The following is a 25,585-nucleotide window of genomic DNA, read 5'->3' on the forward strand; positions in this document are numbered from 1 at the left end:
CCCACTTCACAAGGGAAAGAGCTTGTTCTCTACAGCCAGATTGCCAAGAGTGCAAGCCCAGCTCTTATGCAGGGGATGGCTTTGACCATGTCCCTTAATTTATGGCGTGTTTTCACATATGTAAAATGCAAACAGCATCTATACCCAATGAGAATAAATATAAAGCATTTAGGACAATGCCTGGCAGGGAGTGTTTTGAGGGTATTACCTGTAGAGGAGTATGGCTCTTGCTGGCCCCCTTCACCTCTTCCCAGCCAGCATCCAGAACATGCTGGTCACTCCCATTCCCTCTCTTCTGCTGAAGAGCTGAGCTCAGGACAGAACAGTCAACCCTGGGAGGCTTTGGTCCAATTCAAAGGACAAAGTCCTGGGCCTGACTCTACAGTGAAAAATGAAATTGAAAGCTGTGAATATGTCCCTGATTAGAATAGTTAAGTATCTGGCAAATAGCAAGTATTAGAGCTGGGAACTGACCAAGTCTCAGTCAATGGCAACAGGGAAGCAGAAGTCACATTCCTATTCAGACCCAAATAATTTGCAAGAGACATGCAGGACAACTAGTTTATTCAAACTGTTGGACAGAGCTCCCACCATGGGAGCTGAGCCGTGGGGCTGAACTGCGTGGGGATGACCAGGTATCAGAAGGTAAAAGGAGCTCAGCTGAGCAACAGGAGCAGCATTCGGGCCAGGCCAAGCAAGAAGGTTAGGCCCCATAGAGCTCAGCTCCATTCATGGCCTCTGCATAGAACCTGGCCACCTCCTCGTTGGGGTTGCCCTGGGCCGGGTCAAACCACATCTGGATGCAGCGGCCACTGCCTCGGCTGTAGTTGCTGACTTTGAAGGAGTGACTCCAGATTTCATTGCACAGAGCAGCAGGCGTGGGGAAGTAGAAATCAAAGCGGTGGCAGGCAGCCTTGACCGGGCACTCATTAGATCCTGTGGGAAGAGGAGGAGGGAAGGCCCTTAGCCATTGTGCCCAGAACTATATCTGGTTCTGCCAACTTTACAACTCTGTCCCTTCATATACCCATCTCACACCCCCACTCTCCCCACCCACCAGGCTCTCACCTGAGGTCCAGTTCCAGCCCTTGTGCCAGTTACTCTTGCAGGTGTAGGAGGTGCGGCAGTCTTCCCACCAGCTCTCACAGTCCTCTTTGCACAGGGGCACGTTCAGGATCCGCTCTTTGCGCCAGCTCTGGTTCACCTGGGAGGTGTCAGCAGGGGAAAAGGACTCAGGCCCAGGATTCTCAGTAGCCCAGCCCTAGACTAGAGCCCCAGAGCTGCAGAGGCAGGACGAGGAGATGTCTGGGAAGCAGGCATGGGGAGGAACTCATACCTCCTGGATCCAGGGCCCCAGGTTGGGGGAGCACTCATACAGGCAGGTGTCCTGGATGAAGTGGCGCTTGCAGGCAGGTTTCATGGGGCCGCAGTGGTCCCAGTTGAATCTGTACAGGTAGGAGACATCCTTATGGGCTTCCTGGCTGGTGTTGACAGAGCAGCAGGCGTTCTTCTTCCAGGGACTGCACTGGGTGGGGAAGACACAGGACTGAGTTCTTCCCCCAGAACAGCCATCTTCTCCATTTTCTGGCCCCAGTAGATCATCCAAAGGAAGACTCAGTGGGGAGGGTGCCTTTATGTCTGGCACTTGAAGAGCCCCCATTTGGGGTAAAGGCAATTATGATATTGGATTTTAACAGAGTAACAGGGGATGAGGGAAACCTGGAGAACCACTGACTGGAGAAGCAACTATTATTTGTATAGCTCTAAACAGTTCATAAACGTATTTCACATTTATTCAAGTTATCTATGTTACTCACTTTGCATCCAACCAGTATTAATTGAATGCTTATTATATATCAGGCACTGGGCTAGATACTAAGAATACTACAGTGAACAAAACAGATCAAATCTCTTCTCTCATGTTGTGTATGATTTTCCTTCAGAGTTGGGGGAAGCCGGAGAACATTGTAGGCCTAGAAAACAGCAGGTGCAAAGTCCCTGAGGCTTTTGTGCTTTATCCTCTCAACAATCCAGTAAAAATATCATTACTTGGCCGAAACCGGTTTGGCTCAGTGGATGGAGCGTCGGTCTGCGGACTGAAAGGTCCCAGGTTCGATTCCGGTCAAGGGCATGTATGTTGGTTGCGGGCACATCCCCGATGGGGGGTGTGTGCAGGAAGCAGCTGATCGATGTTTCTCTCTCATCGATGTTTATAGCTCTCTATCCCTCTCCCTTCCTCTCTGTAAAAAATCAATAAAATATATTTAAAAAAATTCACGAAGCCTACATTTATAAAATATATATATATATATATATATATATATATATATATATATATATATATCATTACTCCAAATTTTAGGGAGTGTAAGTAAGCTGAACCCCTGGTAAATGGTGGGGTTAAGATTCAGGACAGGAGCCTGGTCCAGGTTGTGGTGAGGGGTGGATGTGAAGGGGGTTTGTTTGGCTGTCCTGGGGTCTGTAACCCCAGGCTCAGGGCTTCCAGATAGGTTCAGAAAGCAGTGGGGAACAGAGGGGCAATGGTCAGCACATGGGCCTGAATATTGGCCTGACTAAATGTGGGAGGCTATCCTAGAGAATTTACTAAATTCAAGGTACGTAAAATGGTAGAAGTGGTGGAGGTTTCTCTTTCAAAATCACTTTAGCCTGGCCAGTAAGGTTCAGTGGTTGACCCATGAACCAAGAAGTCACCAGTTCAATTCCCGGTCAGGGCACATACCCGGGTTGTGGGCTCGATCCCCGGTGTGGGGCATGAGGAGGCAGCCAATCAATGATGTTTCTCTCTCATTGATGTTTCTATCTCTCTCTCCCTCTCCCTTCCTCTCTGTCTAAAAGTCAATAGAGAAGTATATATATATATATATATATATATATTTTAATCACTCTAGATTGGAATTCAAGTGCTGAATGATCATGGACCAATTGCTTCAACTCTCTGAGATGAACTCTAGTACCCACAGTCAAGCAAGAGGGGTTATGCTATTGGCCTGGGCACTCAGGAAGAACTAAGGAAAATCCATGGGGGTGGGGTCCAACCTACTGCTTTCCAACAACCTAGCCCACACCTAGTGCACTGACACAGACCATGCTTTCAGGCCTCCCCAACTTCACCCATGTTCTTCCTCAAATGCTCCCACTCTTGGTCACCCTGGAAGACACCATGCACCTCATCCCTGACCTACCAGCTAAGGTCAGTGGTTTCTGCCTCCAAAAGAGTTAATTAATATAATGAAACGCATTTCCTAGCTCAATGTAAGGGTTCAACAAAAATAGCTACTCCCATATAGCCCCTGCCCCTCAGAATTACAATCATTTGTCTCCTTCAAAGATCTGTGTCTGCACCATTTCTTGGCAAAGAGGAAGTACCTCAGAGAGGAAGGGAGAGGGAGAGAGAGATTGAAACATCAATGATGAGAGAGAATCATTGATTGGTTGCCCCTTGCATGTCCCCTACTGGGGATCGAGCCTGCAACCCAGGCATGTGCCCCTGAGCGGAATCAAACGCTCTATCCACTGAGCCAAACCGGCTTGGGCTTCAGAGAGTTCTTAAAAAGAACTTAAAAAGTTCTAAAAAATGACGTGGTGGGTACTGACTTCCGGGTAGGTAAAACGAAGTCGTTCTGGAGATGGGTGGTGGCGATGGTTGCACAGCAATGTGAATGTACATAATGCCACTGGACTGTACACTTTGAAATGCTTAAAATGGCAAATTTTGTTATGCATTTGGGTTTCCCAAAAAAATGTATATACACACTTTGAATAATTATAAAGGCCGTGTTTGTTAAAATACATTTCATTTTCAAAATTGAGCTATCAGCTGTTAAAGTGTGTATACATTTTTTGAGGACACCCTGTATTTCACCACGTACACACACAAAGCAATGAAAGGTTGGAAATGACTCAGGAGTCATGGGGCTGCTGGGCTTCCTCCTCTTCACTTCAAGTCCCTGGAATGAGTCCATGCCACAGTCTTTCCCGGAGAACACCCCCAGCCCTCTAGCAACGTGAAACCTTGTGGGGAGCAGAATCGGAGACCAGAAGGAATGAAATACTGGCATCTCTCATGAGCCTGGAGTTCAACTTCAAGCTCAGATTTCCTGCACTGCTTCCAGGGGCCTTATCTATGAAACGGGGACCCTGGTCTCACCTCTCCTTTTCTGTGGTCTCTGGCCCACAAGACTTCCACTGTTTGTGCTGTCACCCTTCGACCTGTGTACATGCTGTCCTCTTCTAGGCAGCCCCTTCCTGCTTTGTCTTCCTGGAAAACTCTTACTCAGCCTCCAAGGCCAAGCACATCTGATTTGTCACTGTCTCTTCAGAACCTAATGGGGGTGGGGGACCTGGCCTGTTTGTATATATGTGCTTCCTAGTGACTTCGAGAGACCCATCTCCCCTTCTACCTTGCCTCTGAGCTCTGCACTGGCACATAATGAAGGCTGGGAAACTTACTGCCTGTCTCTCTCCTAGCCCCTGCTAATGAGTAGCCTCTCAATTTCCACAGGTATCTGTGGGCCTATTTCTTCATTCGTTTAAGTAAAGACCATCACCCACCAACCAAGTAGGACATTTGAGCATATTCACTGATAAGATGTGAGGAAAGCACTTGGCCCATAGTAGGTTTCCCCCCCACCTCCCCACCTCCCCACCTCCCCACCTCCTCTCCCTGGGGAGACCCTCAATATCACCTTAGCCATACTCCTGCCTCAAAGTTGATCTTCCTATCACCCTACTTCTTCCCTTTCTGGGGTCAATCCTTTCCCCACCCTAGACCCCACCCCACCCTCACCTGGCCATGAAGCTTGTCCTCAGGGCTTGGCTTTGTCTTGTGGTGCTTGGCGTCCATGCAGACATTGAGCAGATCCGTCCTGCCCTGTTGAGTCCTGGGCAGAGCACCCCACACAGCAGTCACTGAAGCCAGAAGCAGCAACTGTGTGATCTTCCAGGCCATGTCCATCTGTTCCTGCCAGAAAGCCACGGTCAGAGATTCACAAGGCCTGAGAGGCAGCAACCATAAGAATCTTGGTCATATTTCTTGTTCCCCCCCAAGCCCAGATCTTCTCCCCACCCAGTTTACCCCACAGAGCAGCTGAGCCAAGCAATGAGGGGCATGTAGAGGTCTAGGCCAGAGACGGGAATTCCCCTCCCCACCCCAACCCTCAACTGAGGGCACTTCATCATCAGCTTGCTCTGGATCTCTTCTGGATTTCACCAGCCAGTATTTCGTCCACAATGGGAAATCTCTGCCAGCTTGGCAAGTCCTCTCAAATCTGCTCAAGAGAAACCACAGGGCAGGGCCTGCCGATGGGGTGGGGGAGTGAAAGAAAGGGGCATCTGCCAGCCTTGGCCGCCTAGAGGCTTTTAGGTGCCCAGAGACTGCCAGTGGGGCAGACAGGGAAACTGTCCTGGGGCCAGGTGAAGGCCACTGAGTTGTTCAGTTATGGCTCATGGTCCTGGACCAGGTGCCATGGGAGTTGGGAGGCAATGTGGCAAGCCAGTGAGAGTGCAGGCCCAGTCAGCAAGACTCCAGATCCTCACATACCAACAGCCCCTCCTCCCACACAGAGGGGTCTTGGGAAGTTCCCCCAGCAGAGTCAGGCCTTGAGCTAGAAGGCCAACAGATAAGGGGCATGTGGAGGAGAGCGCTGAGCCAGAACAGTGGGCCATGGAGAACCCGAGGAAAGTCAGCAGAGAAACCAGCCTCCCAGGAGTCCTGTGGGAAATCCAACCTTGACTCCTACCTCCCATTCGCACTTTCCCCCTCTCATCTGCCCTTACCTCTGCCCTCGGCCCACCTGGGAACGTAGAGTGGCTCCTCACCTCCACATCTCCTTTTATAAGCCCTTTCTGACTGCTTGGTCAGCCTCTCAGTCAGGGAAGGCAGGCAGGCTTTGTCTAGGCCAGTGGTCGGCAAACTCATTAGTCAACAGAGCCAAATATCAACAGTACAACGATTGAAATTTCTTTTGAGAGCCAAATTTTTTAAACTTAAACTTCTTCTAACGCCACTTCTTCAAAATAGACTCGCCCAGGCCGTGGTATTTTGTGGAAGAGCCACACTCGAGGGGCCAAAGAACTGCATGTGGCTCGAGAGCCGCAGTTGGCCGACCACGGGTCTAGGAGATAGCTCAATTGTCTCACTAAGGGAGGGGCCAGTTAAATAAATTATGGTACATCCACCCAGATTTAACTTGGGAAGAAATAAATGAAAAAGCTTTTGCTGTATGCATATGGGAAGAATCACCAAGTGTATTGTTAAGTGAAAGAAGAAAGGTGCAGAAGAGTGTCTATAGGATGCAATATTTGTTTATAATAAAGGAGGAGGGAGTCATAGTATTTTATCCAATGTAAATCCAGAATGTTACTCTTTTTGTGACATTCCTGGTTCCATATGTAACTATAGATAGTTACTGATGGCATTCTAAAATTAAACTTTTTATATATTGGGGGGGGGGGGGTGGGGAGGGAAAGAAGAGGAAGAACATATGTTTCCTTAAGAAAATTCTGGAATGGTACAACAAAATTTTTAAGTGGTTGCTTGTGGGGAGGGCACAGATTTGGGACGAAACTTTCCTCTGTGAATCATTCTATGCTGTGTGTTGTTGTTTTTTTCAATTACAGTTGACACTCAATATTATTTTATATTAGATTCAGGTGTACGGTATAGACATTTATATAATTAATGAAGTGAGCCCTCTGATAAGTCCAGTACCCTCCTGGCACCATACATAGTTATTATAATATTATTGAATATGTTCCTCATAATTTACATCTCCATGACTATTTTGTAACTACCAATTTGTATATCTTAATCCTTCACCTCTATCACCCAGTCCCCAAACCCAACTCCCCACTGGCAACCACAACCTGTTGTCTGTATCTATAAGTCTGTTTCTGTTTTTTGTTTGTTTATTTTGTTCTTTAGATTCCACATAAAGTGAAATCATGGTATTTGTCTTTCTGTGTCTGATTTACTTCACTTAGCATAATACCCGCAAGGTCCATCCATGTTGCCACAAATGGTAAGATTTTATTCTTTTTATGGCTATTTGGGGTCTTTTGTGGGTTCATCTAAATTTTAGAATTGTTCTAGTTCTGTGAAAAATATCATTGGTATTTTGATAGGGATTGCATTGAATCTATAGATTGCTATGGGTAGTGTGGACATTTTAACAATGTTAATTCTTTCTATTCATGAGATTCATGAGCATGGTATATGCTTCCATTTATTTGTATCTCCTTCAATTCCTTTCTTCAATGTCTTATAGTTTTCTGAACAGGTCTTTTATCTCCTTGGTTAATTTTATTCCTAGGTATTTTTTTTTGTTGCAATTGTAAATGGGATTGTTCTGATATTTTGATAATGGTGTATAAAAGTGCAATCAATTTCTATTTTAAAAATATATTTTTATTGATTTCAGAGAAGAAAGGAGAGGGAAAGAGAGATAGAAACATCAATTATGAGAGAGAATCATTCATTGGTTGTCTTCTGCATGCCCCACACTGGGGATCGAGCCTGCAACCAAGGCATATGCCCTGATGGGGAATTGAACTGTGATCTCCTGGTTTATAGGTCAACGCTCAACCACTGAGTTATGCCCACTGGCTGGGCTGCAACCAATTTCTTTCTTTTTTTTTCTTTTTTTAAAAATATATTTTATTGATTTTTTACAGCGAGGAAAGGAGAGGGCTAGAGAGTCAGAAACATCGATGGGAGAGAAACATCATCAGCTGCCTCCTGCACACTCCCCACTGGGGATGTGCCCGCAACCAAGGTACATGCCCTTGACTGGAATTGAACCTGGGACCCTTGAGTCCGAAGGCCGATGCTCTATCCACTGAGCCAAACTGGTTAGGGTTGCAACCAATTTCTTAATATTAATTTTGTATCCTGCTACTTTACTGACTTCAGTAACTGGTCTAATAGTTTTTGGTGGAATCTTTAGAGTTCTCTATATAAAGTATTATTTCTTTTGCAAATAATGACAGTTTTACTTCTTCCTTTCCAATTCAGATATCTTACTTTTTCTTTTTTTCCGTTTTTGATTCTCTCTCATCGTTGATGTTTCTATCTCTCTCCCCCTCTCCTTTTCTCTCTAAAATCAATAAAAATATATTGGAGGGGAGGGGTGGTAAAGACCTGCTGCTTCCTGCCAGCCACTGAAAGAGCCTTAGGCACTATGCCAGTTGTGTGAGGTAGGGCCGCAGGTAGTCTACAAAGCATGTCAAACTCAAAGGCTAACACGGGCCAAATAAACAAGGTTTAAGTTTATGTGGGCCGCAAGAAAACAAAAGCTTCAATTTTCATAGAAACGTAGGTTTATTTTGATAGAGGTATGCTGAATACAAAGAGCTGAAATAAATGAGTCATCATTCACATAAAATAAAAGAACATTTTAATAAAAATTAATATGTTTTGCCCAAACCAGTTTGGCTCAGTGGATAGAGCGTCGGCCTGCGGACTCAAGGGTCCCAGGTTCGATTCTGGTCAAGGGCATGTACCTTGGTTGCGGGCACATCCCCAGTGGGGGGGGGGGGGGGGTGCAGGAAGTGGCTGATTGATGTTTCTCTCTCATTGATGTTTCTAACTCTCCCTCTCCCTTCCTCTCTGTAAAAAATCAATAAAATACATTTAAAAAAATTAATATGTTTTCTTGAACATTAACTTACCAGACACTGAATAACTGCACAAATTAATAAGTGTAATGCAAATAAACCTATTTTTCTTGTTCTCCGAAAGCGAAATATTTCCTGTTGCGCACACCAAACAAGTCAATACAAGACTATTGATGTGGCAATTGGCTGCTAAAATATTCGCTGCTAGTATTAGTGGAGAGAAATGGTGCACCTGCAAGTAAGGCGCGTAAGGGAAATGAATGCAACACCATTATAGTAATCAGTCATTAGCAGATATTGTAGTTCGTTATTAATAATTATGTATAACAGGATATTGTAAGAATTAAGTTATGAAATTTTTATTAAAACGTTTCTTACATACCGTTACATTGGCTAGGTTGCAAAAACATTGGTTGTGGGCCGAATGTGGGCCGTGAGTTTGACATGCTTGGTCTACAGGGTAGGGCAAATGGTATTCACCAGCTACTACAGATTCAGATTTGGCACCAGTGCTGAACTTGAACCACACAGCAAAAGTCACAGTACACACCCAAGCAACCACCACCTGCTGGGGGCCTGGAGACCTTTGCAGTGGGGTCGGGTCTCAGGGAGTCATCAGGGTTGAACGAGCGGAGTCCACCAAGCTACTGTCGATTCAGATTTGGCCAACATAGGAAAGACGGTGCCTGCCCACTTGGCCTTGTGGGAGGAGGTCTCCTACAAGGGGACGATGGTAACCATCCCTCCAGCCCTCACCCTGAATCCACACAACTCAGTTTCTCCCTGTGTGTCTCTGGCACCCCCTGAGCTCGATCAGAACTTCTTGAGAGTTTTTTAAGAAAGATAGCTGAGCTGGCTTAGGCTGGCTATTTGCTGCCAAAATAGTCTCTGGCAGTGAGGGAGTTGGGACAGGGTCTCAGGGAGTCCTTAGGGTGGAATGCGTGGAGTTCAGATTCCGAATAGGCCATGTGGGAGGATGGCTAAACAAAGGAGAATGGCGACCGTCCCTTCAGCCCACACCCTGAAACTGCACAATTCAGTTTCTCCCTTTATGTCATTTGTAACCCCTGAGCTTGACCAGAACTCCTCGAGAGAGATAGAAACATCAATGGTGAGAGATAATCGTTGATTGGCTTCCTCCTGCATGCCCCCTACTGGAGATCGAGCCCACAACCCGGGCATATGTCCTTGACCAGAATCGAACCTTGGACCCTTCAGTCCGAAGGCTGACGCTCTAGCCACTGAGCCAAACCAGCTAGGGCTCCTGAAGAGTTGTGGTTTTTTAAAAAATATTTTTCATTGATTTCAGAGAGGAAGGAAGAGGAAGAGAGAGATAGAAACATCAATGATGAGAGATAATCGTTGATTGGTTGCCTCCTGCATGCCCCTCACTGGGGGTTGAGCCCGCAACCCAGGCATGTGCCCCTGACCGGAATCAAACCCGGGACCCTTCAGTCCGCAGGCTGACGGTCTATCCATTGAGCCAAACCAGCCAGGGCTCAAAAGTTTTTTAAGAAAAACTGTAGCTCAGCATTCTCCCTCTTGGGAGCACAATGCACCTTTCCTCTCTTTCCCCCACCCAGGCACATTACCTTTGCTGTCCTCTCTCCTGAGCTCCAAGGACCCTTCTTTTGCTTCTGTAACTTGTTTTCTGAGCTTACACAGCCAACTGGCTCACTTTTAACTACCTCTGTAACTTTCTAAATAAACTTTCTCTTATAATTTGGATTAAAAAACTGTCGCTCATGCCAAGGCTGGCTACTTGCCACCAAAAGAGCCTCGGGCAGTGCAGGAGTTGGGTGGGAGGGAGTCTCAGGAAGTCCTCAGGGTGGAGCAAGTGGAGTTCACCAGGCTAATGCAGATTCAGATTTGAGAGTGTGGGAGGAGACCTCAACACGGGAACAATGGCAGTCATCTCTCCAGCTCTCGCCCTGGATCATACAACTCACTTTCTCTCTGTATGTCTCTGATGCCCACCTCCCCCAGAACTGCTGTCCCTCTGCCAGAGCCCAGGGTGAGTCCTGCAAGAGAGTGTCTGTGTGTGAGCCTTTAAGAGGACACCTGTGGACCTAACCGGTTTGGCTCAGTGGGTCCCAGGTTCGATTCCAGTCAAGGGCATGTACTCAAGGGTCCCAGGTTCGATTCCAGTCAAGGGCATGTACCTTGGTTGTGGGCACATCCCCAGTAGTGGGTGTGCAGGAGGCAGCTGATTGATGTTTCTCTCTCATTGATGTTTCTTTCTCTCCCTCTCCATTCCTCTCTGTAAAAAATCAATAAAATATATTAATAAATAAAAAAAAGAGGACACCTGTGTCCTAGCTGTGCAGGAGGCAACCAATCAATGATTCTCTTTCATCATTGTTTCTATCTCTCTCCCTCTCCATTCCTCTCTGAAATCAATAAAAATATATTAAAAAAAAAAAAAAGACACCTGTGTTTCCAGGAGTCTTCTGTCTCACCCAGAAAATGGAATCTTTGCTGATTTTCACAGCCAGGTGTTTTATGAGCTCTTTTCCTGGTACTGCTCTAGGCTGGGAAGTACAATATGGGCCTGGGACCCCTCGCTCCTCAGGGGATACCTCTGCAGCTGAGACATCCTTCCCAAACACCACACCTGTGAGACCAGCCCATTTCGCATCTCTGTCCCTCTTACCAGTCTCAGAATGGCCTCTTCTTTATAACCTTAGTTATAAGACTTCTGTTCAGCTAGTCTGCAGACGGTTCTCCAGGTTGATTGTTCTATAATGTAGTTGTAATTTTGATGTGGTCATGGAAGAAGGCAAGCTCAGCATGTACCTCCTCCATTATCTTGACCAGAACTGAAACAAGCTCTTTAACTTGGTCCCAACTGCTGGCAGAATAATGCAACACACATAGGCCACTACCTGAAAGCTTATGTGGCTTAAAAGCATGTGCTCCCTCTTTATATGCTGTTTTGATTTTTGAATCATATAAATGCATGCCTTATTTAAATGTAATATACATGTATGCATATATGTATATAAATATCCAGAATGCTAAATAGAAAAATAAGATAGAGTGATACATCTGATTTGTTACCATTTATGTAAATTTCAATAATAAGTGTATGCACAAAACAATACTATATATAATTTATGGATGCTATTCACATGTTTGCAAAAGCATAAACATGAGGCCATCAATAGTTCTAGTTCCTTGGGTAACTGCCAGAGAAATTCTGTGCATTTACAAGTATTCTATGCATTTATACTTATCCCACTTTTGTGCACATATGATAGCATAATGTCCTACACTTTGCTTTTTTGGGTAGTTTCACTGTACATTTATGTTTTTGACAAAAGAAACAAAACAAAAAACTCATAAAACCAAGTTATCCACCATACACACTTGAATAATATTGTCACATCTGACAGCATAATCTTCAAGTTGTTTTTTTATACCTTGTACTGTCTGAAATTAATTTAAATGTTTTCTATGGCAAAAACCCTTTCATTAACCATTATAAAAATAAGTTAAGAAAAAAGTTTACTTTTTCATATTAAAAATGCTTCATCTTTTGTCCTTATTTCTCAAATGCTATTGCACACAGTAAAATGGCTGCTAAGCTAGGAAGACAAATGTTATGGCTCCTGTTTTGTTTTGTTTTGTTTTTGTTTTTTATCATGTGTATTGGTATTTTCTCATTATGATTTTGGGAAAACCTCCAAGTTCTGTCATTATTTACTCAACTAGTAGAATGCCTCTCCTGGGGCAGGGCCTGTGGTTTCAGTCTGCTCTCAGCACATGGTCCTGCCACAGGTAAGTCTAAGGGCACAAAGTCAGCATCTGGTTATGAGGTGCTCACCTTGTCCCGTCTCCTCCTCAGGGCTCCATCAATGCTGAGTACTGACCATAGTCTGTCCTCCTTCCATTGTACCAGACTGTGATCATCGCTGTTGCTGGTCTTAGTATCTTCACTTCCTAAATAGGGACATGTAGCCATCTTCCTTCTCTTAGGAGTAGTTTGAAGGTATATATCCAAGTATGTTGTAGCCTCCTAAACATTAATGTGCACGATCATACTGATAGTCAGATACCAATTCGAATAATGGGTGCTTTACTTACATCGTTGTGTCTTGTAACCCTCACAGTGCACTGCAAGGTTGACATTATTATTCCCAACATACAGATGAGGAAACTGAGGCTCTGGGAGTTAGGTGAATTCTCAAATAGCTAGAAAGGGGAGGAGTAGGGATTCAACCCAATTGGCTTAACTGCAAAACCCATGCTTTTTTTCACAGTAATACTATCTCCAGATACAAGGTCTTATTTTCCTACCCTACCTCCAGGAAATTTAGCTGAGAAACCACAGCCTCTATTTACTTTTTGGAACAGACTTCGGAACATCTCTCCCCAGAAACTTCCTGGACTGTACAATTGTATTAGTCCTGCTAATGTTTTCCTGAATAATGCAAATAAAGGAAATATGATATTGTAGAAATAAGAGTATCATCTTACCCCAGGTATACAAATCATCCATGACACAAAAAGGAAGAACATAAAATTTCCTTTGCCTTTTTTTAAGAAGCTAAGCAAAATCACAAACCAATAAATATATAAAGGCAGCCTATGCCTGGAACTATGAGGAGAGTATGTCAAGAACCAAGGGTTATGATTAATCCAAATCTGTGCAATGGGGGGGCTGAGGGGACCCCTTTCCCATGTGTGGTGGGTTAAAGTAGGAAACAAATATTTGACTATTGAGAAGTGAGGTCTATGTCCCCTCCCCTTGAATGTAGACAGGCTCTGTGACTGCTTTGACTAACAGAATATGGTAACAAGTGGTGCTCTGACAGTTTCCAGCTCCAGGTTTTAAGAGACTGTCATGGACTGAATGTTTGTGTCTCTCCAAAACTCATATGTTGAAACCCTACCCTGACCCATGTGATGGCATCAGAAGCTGGGACGTTGGGAGGTGATTAGGGTTAAATGAGGTGATTAGGGCTAGATGAGATATTAGAGTCGGGAGAAAATTTGCTCTCTGCTCTCCACCAGTCAGGATATATCAAGAACTCATCAGCCTGACTAGCCTCTCTTCCCACTTTTTTATTGTTTTTGCCTTGATCAGAGTAAGGAAACCTTACCTTCAGTGAGCAATTATATGCAAACCCACCATGCAAATCAAGGCCTGGGTTGCGCACCCCTTCGGGGCTGCTTTCTAGGGGACGGGAAGAGAACCCACAGAGATTGTTTCTAGCTCATCCATCCATCCTAATCTCAGAGTCAGCCCGGAGAGGCCCCAATGACTACTGGTGGACCAGAAAGTAAATGAGGTGTCAAGTGAGCCGGAGGTAGAAGAAAACTTATATACCAGGCAAAGGTATACTCCCTCAGTCAGCCCACCCAGTGGGGCTTTCTAGCCCCCTCCAGAATCCCCTCCGCATGTGCCCAAACAATCTCCTCATTCACCCCATATCCCAGTGCCTGCTCACGGAGTCTCCTCCCACCCGGAAGGTTTCCTCTTTCCTTTCTTTTCACTGACTATATAACTCTAAAGCATCCTTCAAGACCCAGATGAAGTCTCCCCTGCTCGAGGAGGCCTTTGTCAATGTCTCCTTGCCTGCTTCTAAGGATATGCGTAATCCTTTGAGTTCAGGGCACTAGTCTTATAGTCCTACTAGAGGCCCAGTGCACAAAATTCGTGCACGGGGGGCGGGGGTTGTCCCTCAGCCCAGCCTGCACCCTCTCCAACCTGGGACCCCTCGAGGGATGTCCGACTGCTGGCTCCCAACTGCTTGCCGGCCTGCCTTCCTGATTGCCCCTAACTGCTTCTGCCTGCCAGCCTGATGACCCCCTAACCATTCCCCTGCCAGCCTGATTGATGCCTAACTGCTCCCCTGCCAGCCTGTTTGCCCCTAACTGCCCTCCCCTACAGGCCTGGTCCCCCCCCAACTGCTCTCCCCGGCAGGCCTGGGTCCCCCCAAACTGCCCTTCTCTACAGGCCCAGTCGCCCCCAACTTCCCTCCTCTGCCGGCCTGGTCACCCCTAACTGCCCTCCCCTGCAGACTTGATCGCCCCTAACTGCCCTCCCTTGCAGGCCTGGTCCCTCCCAACTGCCCTCCCCTGCTGGCCATCTTGTGGCGGCCATCTTGTGTCCACATGGGGGCAAGATCTTTGACCACATAGGGGCAGCCATCTTGTGTGTTGGAGTGATGGTCAATTTTCATATTACTCTTTTATTAGATAGGATAGAGGCCTGGTGCAGGGGTGGGGGCTGGCTGGTTTTCCCTGAAGGGTGTCCCAGATCAGGGTGAGGGTTCCCTTGGGGCGTGGGACAGCCTGGGTGAGGGGCCTGTGGTGGTTTGCAGGCTGGCCATGCCCCCCAGCGACCCAAGCGGAGGCCCTGGTATCTGGGATTTATTTATCTTCTACAATTGAAACTTTGTAGCCTTGAGTGGAGGCCAAGTCAGGCCAGGGCTGCGGGAGCTTGGCTTCCTCCATCACCAGGGGAAACTCAAGCCTCCTGCTCTCTCCAGTTTCATGGCTGCTGCCATTTTTGTTGGGATTTATTTATCTTCTATAATTGAAACTTTGTAGCCTTGAGTGGAGGCCTGGGCCTCCCAGGGTGTGCAGAAAGCTTGGCTTCCTCCATCGCCGGGGAAACCCAAGCTTCCTGCTCGCTCCGTAGCTGCAGCCATCTTGGTTGGGTTTAATTTGCATACTCACTCCTGATTGGCTGATGGGCATGGCTTCTGGTGTAGTGGAGTTATTATTAATTTGCATATTACTCTTTTATTAGATAGGATTTCTCTCATGGTGCCTCCCACTAAGATGGCCACAAGCAGGCCCTGCGCTGAGCACACCACAACTCTTTCAAAGATCTATGTGCCTTTGCACATGCTATCCTCTCTTGTCTAGATTGTCCTTTCCTGGCATTATCTCCTGCAAGGTGTATATCAAAGTATTTCCCTGAGGAGCCCTCCCCACATCCTCTCCCACATATTGCCTTTCTCTTCTCAATGTTCCTACTCTTCTCAGAACCTATTTCTACCATAGCATTTGTAGCATAGAGTCACATGAACTAATCATTCAATTCCATTAGAGTGAAGGAAAAAAACACTCATATTGTAGAAGCATTTTTTGAGTGGCTACTCTGTGCCAGGTCCTATACGAGGTGCTGAGGAAATAGAGATGAATCAGAGACCTGCCCTCAGGGCTTAATACTTTGCGTTATGTCTTCCAAACTAGACTGGAGCTTCCAGAGGATGAAGACTCAGATCTGATTCTTCAGTGAGTCCCCATCACCAACCACAGATCAGCCCATAAGAAAGCTTTGAGGCCCAGTTGGTGTGGATCAGTGACTGAGCATTAACCATGTCCAGGAGGTCGATTCCTGGACAGGGCACATGCTTGGGTTACAGGCTTGATCCCCAGTAGGGGGGCATGCAGGTGGCAGCCAATCTATGTTGATGTTTCTCTCTCATTGAAGTTTCTATCACTCTCTTTCCCTTCCTCTCTCTCTAATAATAATAATTATTATTATTTATTAATATAATTATTATTATTAATAATAATAATAATTATTATTATTATTATTAAAGAAAGCTTTGTGAGTAAAAGATGACTTTTTTGCCCAGCCAGTGTGGTTCAGTGGTTTAGTGTCACCCTGTGAACCAGGAGGTCACCATTCAGTTCCCAGTCAAGGCACATGTCTGGGTTGCGACTGAACAATAAGTCTCTCTCATCATTGATATTTTTATCTCTCTCTCCCTCTCCCTTCCTCTCTGAAATCAATAAAAATATATTAAATAAAAGATTGACATTTTTTTAGTTGTAGCTTCAGCTAGGACAAGTCACTTCACTTTCTCATATGCTAACTGGGGACATGATTCCCAGGGCTGGAATGAGAATAAGAGGAAACTATTAATGCCAAAGCTCTTTGGAGATCACATATCCTGTCGTATGCATGAAAGATAGTGACAGTCCCCTGCATTCCCTGCCAAGGTCTGCCATACTCCTCAAGAATTGTGGAAGCAGCTCTCACTAGCATTGAATTCACATCAGTCAATTCTGGCCCTTCCTGAATTTTTGAGAAATTTCTGCACAGAGCCATGGATTTCCCTCTCCAGCATATGGGCTCTGACTGTTAGGAAATCACCATCATGCCTCCTGCTTTCAGCCCAGGCCCTAAAACGCAATGAAAGAGATGATAATATCTCAAGGCAGAAAGGGCCAGGTCTGGGGAGTGTCTTCTAGACACTCACATCAGAGCTGGAGACATGGTTGGGATATTATGTTAGAGAAAACATAAGCTAAATGATGGGGAGGGACCTGACTGTGGTCTCCTTCAAGTCAACAATAGGGCCAAGGTAAGACTCCAAATCCTGGCTCCCATACTGTCCATTCCATCTAAAGACCACCAAAACCCTTCCCCATCTGAATCCTCTTAACATTCTTTCTCTCTCCATCCCCAGACACCTAAATGCCCCAAAGGATTCTTACTGTTCTCTAAACACATCATCTGCTTTCAACTTCATGCCCTCGCATGTTATATGCCTGTGTGCATCCCTGTTCTCCCACTCATCTATCAGATGAACTCCTATTTATCTCTCAAAGTATACTCAAATGTTTCCTTTCCTGAAACACAAGTATAAGCTCAAGTGTAAACTCCATTTTTCCAGGACCCATTCCTCTCTTCCTCAGTTTATCCAGAACCCATTCATCTCTCCCTCTTATATAATCGTCTTTGTCCTCAGTACACTGTATTTTTCTTTAGGACAGAGATTATTTCTGCTTAGTCTTTCTGTCAAAGGGCCTATTCAAGGTGTCTAGCACTTGTTGGCACTCAGTAAATGCTAACCAAACAGTGAAACAAAGGAATATGAATCTAATTACTTAATCTCTTAGAGTCTTCGTTTTATTGTCTTTGATATGAAAGAAACATTTGGCAAAGATAAATGGTGGATGATGAATGTAAAACAAATACCACCATCATTGACTCAGTTGCTGAAGTGAAAAAATGGTCAGTGTTCTAAATTTCCACTTATCCCGCTCCAGTCACCGTGACTTGTTGAACCTGTCAGAGGACCTTGGTAAGAAACTCTAGGTTACCAGGGAATTTCCCATCAGATCAGAGCTGTCAGGAAGGATGGGAGGTAAAGGGTGCTTGAGGTAGACATAAGAAAAGGAAGCAGGAGGAAAGACAAATGGGGACATAAGTCACAAGGGGAGCAAATAAGGGATCCCAGGCGAAGGGAGAGGTCAGGATGGATCGTTGGGACATAGAAACCATTCAGTCTGTGCCCTCAAGGAGCTCACAGTCAGTTGGGGAAACATAGAGGCACAATTTTGTTCAAAACCAAACTATTTTCTGATATTCCTTCCTGATATTCCTTCTTTACTTGACTTACAGGATACCATCCAATTTACCAGGCTTTCTAATCTTTTTTACGCTCTTTCTCAGTCTGGTTTGCTGCTCTAGTTTCCTCAAGTTCAGGATTTTATTTTATTTTTATTTTTTTAATATATTTTATTGATTTTTTACAGAGAGGAAGGGAGAGGGATAGAGAGTTAGAAACATTGATGAGAGAAACATCGATCAGCTGCCTCCTGCACACCTCCTACTGGGGATGTGCCCGCAACCAAGGTACATACCCTTGACCGGAATCGAACCTGGGACCCTTCAGTCCACAGGCCGACGCTCTATCCACTGAGCCAAACCGTCAGGGCTCAAGTTCAGAATTTTAAAGGAAACTATTTTCCATTTACACACACCCCATTGGTGATCTCATCCAAACTCATGGCTCTAAATACCATCTATGTGCTAATGACTCCCAAATTGATATCTTCAGCCTAGATCTCTCTCCTTCAAACCTTTACCTTTTACCCCCTCAACATCTCTATTGTAATGAACATCTCAAACTCAACATACCCCAAAATGACCTCCAGATAGTTCCCCCAAAAAACTAGCACGTCTCTTGTCTGTTCCATCTCAAGAAATGGCAACATTAGTCTTCTAGTTGTTCAGGTCAAAAATCTTGGCTCCTTTCTTCCTCTGATATTCTACATCCAATCTGTCAGCAAACATTGCTGTCTCTACTTTCTAGATATAGTAGACTCTTGAACAACATGAATTTGAACTGCAAAGTCCACTTATACATGGACTTTTTCAGTCTCTAGTCGTACTGTTTTTGACTCACGTTTGCGAGTCCACAGATTTGGAAGGCCACCTATATACACTGATCGATATAGGCGACAGATATGGGGATTTTAGTATCTGTGGTGGGTCCTGGAACCAATCCCTTGCAGATACTGAGGGACAACTTAAGTTGTGAGGGAGTAAAAAGTTATATGCAGATTTTCAACTGTGCAGGGGTCGGTGCATTGTTTAGGGTCAACTGTATATTCAAAATTCAATCACTTCTCACCCCCCACCTCTGCATTATTATAATAGGCTCCCAATTGGTCTCCCTGCTTATTCCACTGCCCCTTATAAATCTAGTCTTCCTAGAACAGCCAGAGTAACTCTGTTAAAAATATAAATCAGATTGTGTGGATCTTCTACTCAAAACCCTTCAACAGGATCCTCAACATGGAGTAAAAGCCAAAGTCCCTATTATGACCTGATAGGGTCCTATCTGGCTCCTGCTACCTCTCTGTCTTCTCTTACTCTCCCCAGGGTACACTATGCTCCAGCTATTTCTAGGCCCTTTGCACTTACTGTCCCTGAAATGCTCTTCCCCTATCAGAATAGTGTTCTCTCTCCTTTTCTTCAGAACTTTCTTCAAAAGTCACCTTCCCTGCAAGGACTTTCTTGGCTCTCCTATCTAAAATAAAACCCATCCCCCACAAAAATAATTAATTAATTAATTAATTAAAATAAAAACTCCCCTGCCAATGTTTTATTTCCACTTCACTGGTTGATTTGGTCTCCTTAGTATTTACTGCAATCTTAAACTACATGTCTTATTTATCTTTATTGTTTATCTATCTCATTAGATTAGAAACTTCATGAGGAGAGAGGTTTTTTTTTTCAATCCGTACCTGAGAATATTTTTAAATTGATTTTTTTGGGGGGGGAGGGGAGAGAGAAACACCAATGTGAGAGAAACATCAGTTGGTTGCCTCCCACAACCTAGGTATGTGCCCTGACCAGGAATCAAATCCGCAACCGTTTGGTGTGCGGACAAATACTCCACCAATTGAGCCACCTGGCTAGGGTGAGAAATATTTTTTTGCTTCATTTTCTTCATTATTGTATACCCACTACTTAGAATACTGACAGGCACATCGTGAAGCACTCAGTAGGTATTTATTGAATGGATGAGTGAAAACGATGGCCATTTCCAAGAGGCAAATTTTACCCTTTTTAAAAAATATTTTTTTTTATTGGTTTCAGAGAGGAAGGGAGTGGGAGAGACAGAAACATCAATGATGAGAATCATTGATTAGCTACCTCCTGCATGCCCACACTGGGGATTGAGCCTGCAAGCTGGGCATGTGCCCTTGGCCAGACTCAAATCCAGGACCCTTCAGTCCACAGACCAACACTCTATCCACTGAGCCAAACCGGCTAGGGCCAAATTTTACTCTTTAATGAAAAACTTTATAACAAACAGAGAAGAAGGCTGGGCAGAGATTAAGATGGCAGTTGAAGAGGAAACAATTCAGGGGAAAAGACTTGTTAAAGGTCACACATCTTGTTGGGGAAGGAGTGTATTTTTGAATTACTAGCCCTGGAAGAGGCTGATAGGCTGATGGGTGATGGAGCTTAATGGAAGGTGGGTATGAAAGACCTCTTGCTAGAAGACATGAGGATCTCTGAAAAGGATGGTGAATCAGAGGTTGCAAGAACAGGGACATCAGCAAAAAAGTGGAAGAGAGGATGAGGCTGACCACTAATCCAAAGGGCAGCTGAATTTCTCAGCAGCAGAGGAATTCAGCTGTGCCCAAGGCTGACTAGTCACTTAGGCCCTTGAATAATCTCAAATACAGAACTGGACAGGCAATCTTAAGAAACAAGGGAGACCTCTGCGGGTCTGCAATCTTGCTTCCCCACTGGACTGTGAGGTGTTTTTGGTAGGGACCATGTTTCTGGATTTATCTTCAGCTTCTTGCAGAGCCTGGATTATAGTAGAAACTCAAATATAGGGTGTCCCCCCAAAAAATGTATACACACTTTGAATGATTATAAAGTTAGTGTTTATTATATACAGTTCATTTTCAAAATTTAAAAGAATCTACAGAAATGAATACTTTTGTTGTTGTTGTTCAATGCGTTTTCAAACTGGTGACCATTCTGCCGATAATGTGAAGCAACGGAATCACAAACATCAAGGATCATTTCGTTCAGTATTTGTGCACCCTCAATTTGTCAACTGTTGCCAGTTTTGTACCGTAAACTTTATCTTTTATGTATTCCCATAAAATAGTCCAGTGGATAAACTTTTTTTGTTCAGAGCTTAGTCTGGCTTCACCCATTATTTCAAATCAGTTAAGCCTGAAAAGGAGTAAAAATTAAGTAACAGCTGTTAAAGTGTATACATTTTGCCCCCCCAAAATGTTTACACGCTTTAAGTATAAAAGCAGTGTTTGTACTTCAACTGTGTATTCAAACTTCCAATAGCATTTTAGGGATGCATTTCTTTTGCTTTTGTTAGTTTGTTTTTATTGATTTCAGAGAGGAAGGGAGAGGGAGACAGAAACATCCATGATTGGAGAGAATCATTGATCGGCTGCCTCCTGTCTGCCCCCTACTGGGGAAGGAGCCCACAACCGCAACTCGGGCATGTGCCCCTGTCCCAAATCGAACCTGGGACCCTTCAGTCCACAGGTCGAGGCTCTATCCATTGAACCAAACCGGCTTGGGCTGAATTTCCTTTGTTCAAAGCTTAGTCTTGCTTAAAAGAAACATAAATTGAGCTATCAGCTGTTAAAGTGTATACCACATGTTTTGGGGACACTATTTTCGCGGAAGGCATACATAAATGAATGTATGCGCAAACCGGAAACTGGGAGTGAGAGAAGACAGAAACTGTTTAAAAACACCCAGCGACTCTGGGTTAGAAGCAGATTAATTTTCCTAGTACACAGCCTAACAAACAGGCCCACCGCTACCGCAGGTGACACCCAGCTATTTTCCAGCACAAGTCGGCGAGCAGCTACCGTCCGTAGGTAGAGGGGCGGGGTTAAGTGGAGCCGTAGGCAAGGGTGACCGGGAGCCGGGCAGACTGGAGAGGCCGATTGGCTGACTTTCAAGGCGGGGCCAACAGAGAAGGCGCAACAAATTTCCGTCTCCTGCTACACGACTAAAGCGTGTAACGTCACGTCCGGTCTGGTGGGCGGGAGCGGGAAACAAAAGGAGGCCAATGACGCATGCGTTCGGTGGGTCCCAGGTTCTGGTGGGTTCTTCCTCCGAGGCGGAGTGAAGTGCTTCCGGGTCACTGCCGGCTGCCGCCTCCCGCCTCCCGGCGCGGTAAGTACAGAAGCAAGACTGCGTCTGCAGTCTCTTCGCCCCTTCCTCCCTTCCCCAGAGAAACCCCGCTTCCCTGACCCGACTGCACCAGAGATCCGTGTTTAGACTGCCCTTTCAACATTAAAGAGCGCCAGCTCATTGGCCGCTTCCGCGAGACTAAGCCCCACCCCGTCACACAAGATCCGTCACTCATTGGCCTCACATCTTGTCACCCAGCATTTCTTCCAGTTAATTGGCCCTCTTTAAGCCCCGCTCCTTTCGCCTTTAGCAACCCTATAAGGGTAAATGCGTCTCCGAAACCCGCCCCTGCCTTATTCCTGTTGGTCAGCCTCGCGTTCGTTATCATAATGAGCAAAGAATGGGCGGCGGCTTTGCGGCGATCGTTTGGTTTTCCGAACTTGGGTCTCTGTGCCTCTCAGTAATTCTGGGGCATAATGGGTGGTACTGTTGTCCCTGTTAGGTGGTCTGGGAAGCTCAGGTTCACGGAAGGGTAGGGTTGGCCCGGAATCGGTCAAATAAGTTAGGGCAAAAGCAGAACTAGACCTACATCCTTTTCTCCTGCTCACCGCTCGTACCCGGACTGGACCTTTTCCCCGCCGGAGTTCTGTGCCTCCGTTCACTGTGAACTAGAGCCCAGTCGTTGCCTGTTGCTGAGCCTCAATTTTCCTGTGAGCCGAAAGGTTTTAATTCATATTCTCTGAGACCTTCTTGGTCAGCTCCCTCAGCTGCTTAATCCGAGCTGAATGTACTTGTTCTCTCACATGTTAGTTCATTCAACCTTCCACTACTTATTTACACATTTACCCATGCCTTTAGAATGTATTAGTGAGCCATACTTGCACGTCTCCCCGCCCTCCCCCCCAAAAAATTTTTGGCTGTGGTTTATGAAAGGTGATTAGTGTCCTAAATTTCGGACACTGGGTAGATATGTATGGATAATCACAGAGGGCAAAAAAAAATTTTTTTTTTAAATCGGTTTTAGTGTTTGAAGGAGATACAGTTTCGTGGAGCCCTGCTACCTCTACTTTTGTAATGCGAGTCTGCACTTTGGATTCCTATCTCTACATTTGGCTTCCATTCCTTCCCTCTTTGAACAGCTTACAGTTTTACTTATCCATAAAGTAAATTACCTTACTTAATGATCAGAATAAATGTGAGGGTGGCATATTGTTATTATCCCCATTTTTCAGATGAGGAAACAGACTCAGGTTAAATGACTTGGCTGAAAGTCAAACAGCTATTAAGTGGTGGGGCCAGGACTCAAACCCATGTGTGTCTGACTCCCACAGAGAAGAGCTAGCTGCTTCTCTGCTCCCTTCCACTCCACCCCACCGCCAAGTCAAACTGTAACCCAAATCAAAACCAACACATCTGAGAGCTGGATTCACCTGACCTTTTCTCTCAGTCTAGGAGCCATGTCCACCTTGTTTCCCTCCCTCTTCCCCCGTGTGACTGAAACGCTGTGGTTTAATCTGGATCGGCCTTGTGTGGAAGAGACAGAGCTGCAGCAGCAAGAACAGCAGCATCAAGCCTGGGTGAGTGAGCACCTAGCACAGTGGTGAGCCTCAGTCAGGGATTCCCCCTTCACTGGTCATGATCCAGCCTTCCTCTGGAGACCTACCCTGGAGGAGCTTTTTGCTTTGAGCTGAGAATAATCAGGCTGGGAGCTGGGTTCTCATCTTTGTGTTACCCTAATTTTCCACGGGACCATGGGACTTCTGGGCCAGATTGGAGCCCAGGTTCTTTTCCAAAAAGCATAGGAAATAATAATTTTGACTATTTATTGAGGACCTAGCAGATGCCATGTTCTAGGCTGATAGTCTTTCACTTCATCCTCACCATAATCTTATGAGAAAGTCAAGGCCCAGAGAGTTTATGTAATTGGATCAAGTTGCAGATGACAGGAGAGAAAGGGGATTGAATCTTCCTGAGAACTGGAAGCTTCTCCTTCACACTTGGGCGGGGGGTGGGGGGTGGGGTTCTTGTTGTGGGCAGAGTGGTCCCGTCCCATGCTCCTGACTTTCCCTGCTTGGGCCCTGGCCCTGCTTTTCTTCCCCTTTGGCCACAGCTCCAGAGCATTGCAGAGAAAGACAACAACCTGGTACCTATTGGCAAGCCGGCCTCAGAGGTGAGTGGGGCCCAGGTGGACTAAGGCTCTGCTCTAATTCTGAAGGTCCTGCCTCTGACTCCAGAGAAGTTGTGATCCTCAGTTCTGGATGGAGGCCAGAAATGGGAGCTAGAGGGGGTGGGCTTTGGGCCCAGAACTAAGGTCCTGCAGAACATGCACCAGCCTGCTAGACTCAAGTGTGGGTGGGGAGTTGGGGTCATTTGTTGACTCCAGAGAGAGGCTCCAAGTAGGCCAGCCCTTAAACTGGTCCAAGAAGGCTGTAGAGTCTACAGGCTCTCCCCTGCCTCACCAGCACTATGATGATGAGGAAGAGGAGGATGAAGATGACGATGAGGATAGTGAAGAGGACTCAGAGGATGATGAAGACATGCAGGACATGGACGAGATGAATGACTACAATGAGTCACCTGATGATGGAGAGGTCAATGAGGTAGGCAGGGGTGTGGGAAGGGCCTCTGCTCCTGGGCCCCTGCCCCTGACCTAATTGGTGGACAAGGGGTACAGAGACCCTGGATCCAGCCAGGAGCAGGGTCTGGGAGTGGGGCTGGCTGGGTGGCTGAGGCCCCTCCCCACCCACACCCAGCCTCCTCTCCAGGTGGACATGGAAGGCAACGAACAGGATCAGGACCAGTGGATGATCTAAATAGACAAGACAGAGTGGCCTCAGGGAGATTCCAGGCCATCCCAACCTACCCTGTGACTCCTGCAGAACCAGCTGATCACCCCAGTGCCGGAAAGTTCACCCTCAGGCACCTCCTCAGCTGCTGCCAGGACCTGGTCTCCTTGGCCCCTCCCAGGCAATCAACCTGCCCTTGAATCCCCAGGACCTGAGTCCACCCCACCTTTCTGGCCAGTACCTCACCCCTTGAGGTTAGTCTCTTTCTAACTCTCTTTAATAAAGACACAGGACTGATTTCTCCCTCCCCCCATGTCTATTTCCCCCCCCCTTTTTTTTTTTTGGTGGGGCCCAGAGGAATCCAGCATCTTTTCTTGAACTTTTGGGAGAGGGCATTCAAGGGACTTTGGGCAAACCTACCTGGCCATTGGGCCAGGGCTAGGGAAGGCCAGGGCCCAGGCTTCACTGCCTTCTACTCTAGCTTATATTGCACCAGCCATTCCTTCAGGGCTTCTAACTCAGAGTTTACTGTTTCTTTTAATTCTATCCACAATGGCATGGGCTGGGGAGGGCAGGCTTTTTGAGTTCCAGAGCTGGGAAGCATCTAGAACTCTTCCAGCCAGTTTCCTTGGTGTTAAGAGAGCAGATTAAGTCTCAGAGCAGGGCAGGGACTCCCCTGGAGCCACCCAGCAAATCGGTGACAGAGCTGGGGTGGGAGCTCAGGCCTTTGCCTGTCAGTTCATGGCTTTTTCTTGAAGCAGTGGGACCAAGC

General features: G+C 45.9%; 2 protein-coding genes and 1 long non-coding RNA gene across 4 annotated transcripts; 1 reads left to right on the forward strand and 2 right to left on the reverse strand.

Moving 5' to 3' along the window:
* Positions 1-554: 554 nt before the first annotated feature.
* On the reverse strand, positions 555-5,129 carry LOC103293661 (folate receptor alpha-like). Its single transcript, XM_028158208.2, has 5 exons — positions 5,096-5,129; positions 4,808-4,975; positions 1,337-1,525; positions 1,069-1,204; positions 555-936 (listed from the first exon to the last, which is right to left on the reverse strand). Exons 2-5 carry the CDS (start codon positions 4,973-4,975, stop codon positions 704-706), a joined length of 726 nt encoding a protein of 241 aa, XP_028014009.2. The 5' UTR covers positions 5,096-5,129; the 3' UTR covers positions 555-703.
* A 15,650-nt stretch (positions 5,130-20,779) lies between these two features.
* Positions 20,780-21,923, reverse strand: LOC129151053 (uncharacterized). Its single transcript, XR_008557853.1, has 2 exons — positions 21,760-21,923; positions 20,780-21,094 (listed from the first exon to the last, which is right to left on the reverse strand). It is a non-coding gene; the product is annotated as an uncharacterized LOC129151053 (long non-coding RNA).
* Positions 21,924-21,945: 22 nt separating this feature from the next.
* ANAPC15 (anaphase promoting complex subunit 15) lies at positions 21,946-25,111 on the forward strand. 2 transcript variants are annotated; one of them, XM_028158226.2, is made up of 5 exons: positions 21,946-22,069; positions 23,480-23,604; positions 24,138-24,197; positions 24,490-24,627; positions 24,781-25,111. In XM_028158226.2, exons 1-5 carry the CDS (start codon positions 21,970-21,972, stop codon positions 24,838-24,840), a joined length of 483 nt encoding a protein of 160 aa, XP_028014027.2. In that variant the 5' UTR covers positions 21,946-21,969; the 3' UTR covers positions 24,841-25,111. The 2 variants fall into 2 exon arrangements, with proteins under 2 accessions (XP_028014027.2, XP_008148149.1); XM_008149927.3 differs by lacking the exon at positions 21,946-22,069 and having other exon boundaries at positions 24,793-25,111.
* The last annotated feature ends 474 nt before the right edge of the window (positions 25,112-25,585 follow it).

The sequence above is a fragment of the Eptesicus fuscus genome, chromosome 13 (genome assembly GCF_027574615.1).
Source record: "Eptesicus fuscus isolate TK198812 chromosome 13, DD_ASM_mEF_20220401, whole genome shotgun sequence".
Classification (NCBI taxonomy): Eukaryota; Metazoa; Chordata; class Mammalia; order Chiroptera; family Vespertilionidae; genus Eptesicus; species Eptesicus fuscus.

What these genes read in the sequence shown, in the direction of transcription:
- LOC103293661 (XM_028158208.2), bottom strand. Translation starts at nt 4,975, where the DNA reads ATGGACATGGCCTGGAAGATCACACAGTTGCTGCTTCTGGCTTCAGTG. An exon ending in AGGACAAGCTTCATGGCCAG is followed by an intron (nt 1,526 to 4,807) that starts GTGAGGGTGGGG and finishes TTCCCCACCCAG; the next exon opens with TGCAGTCCCTGGAAGAAGAA. An exon ending in GGGCTGGAACTGGACCTCAG is followed by an intron (nt 937 to 1,068) that starts GTGAGAGCCTGG and finishes CTCTTCCCACAG; the next exon opens with GATCTAATGAGTGCCCGGTC.
- ANAPC15 (XM_028158226.2), top strand. Translation starts at nt 21,970, where the DNA reads ATGCGTTCGGTGGGTCCCAGGTTCTGGTGGGTTCTTCCTCCGAGGCGG. An exon ending in GCCTCCCGCCTCCCGGCGCG is followed by an intron (nt 22,070 to 23,479) that starts GTAAGTACAGAA and finishes CTCTCAGTCTAG; the next exon opens with GAGCCATGTCCACCTTGTTT. An exon ending in TTGGCAAGCCGGCCTCAGAG is followed by an intron (nt 24,198 to 24,489) that starts GTGAGTGGGGCC and finishes CTGCCTCACCAG; the next exon opens with CACTATGATGATGAGGAAGA.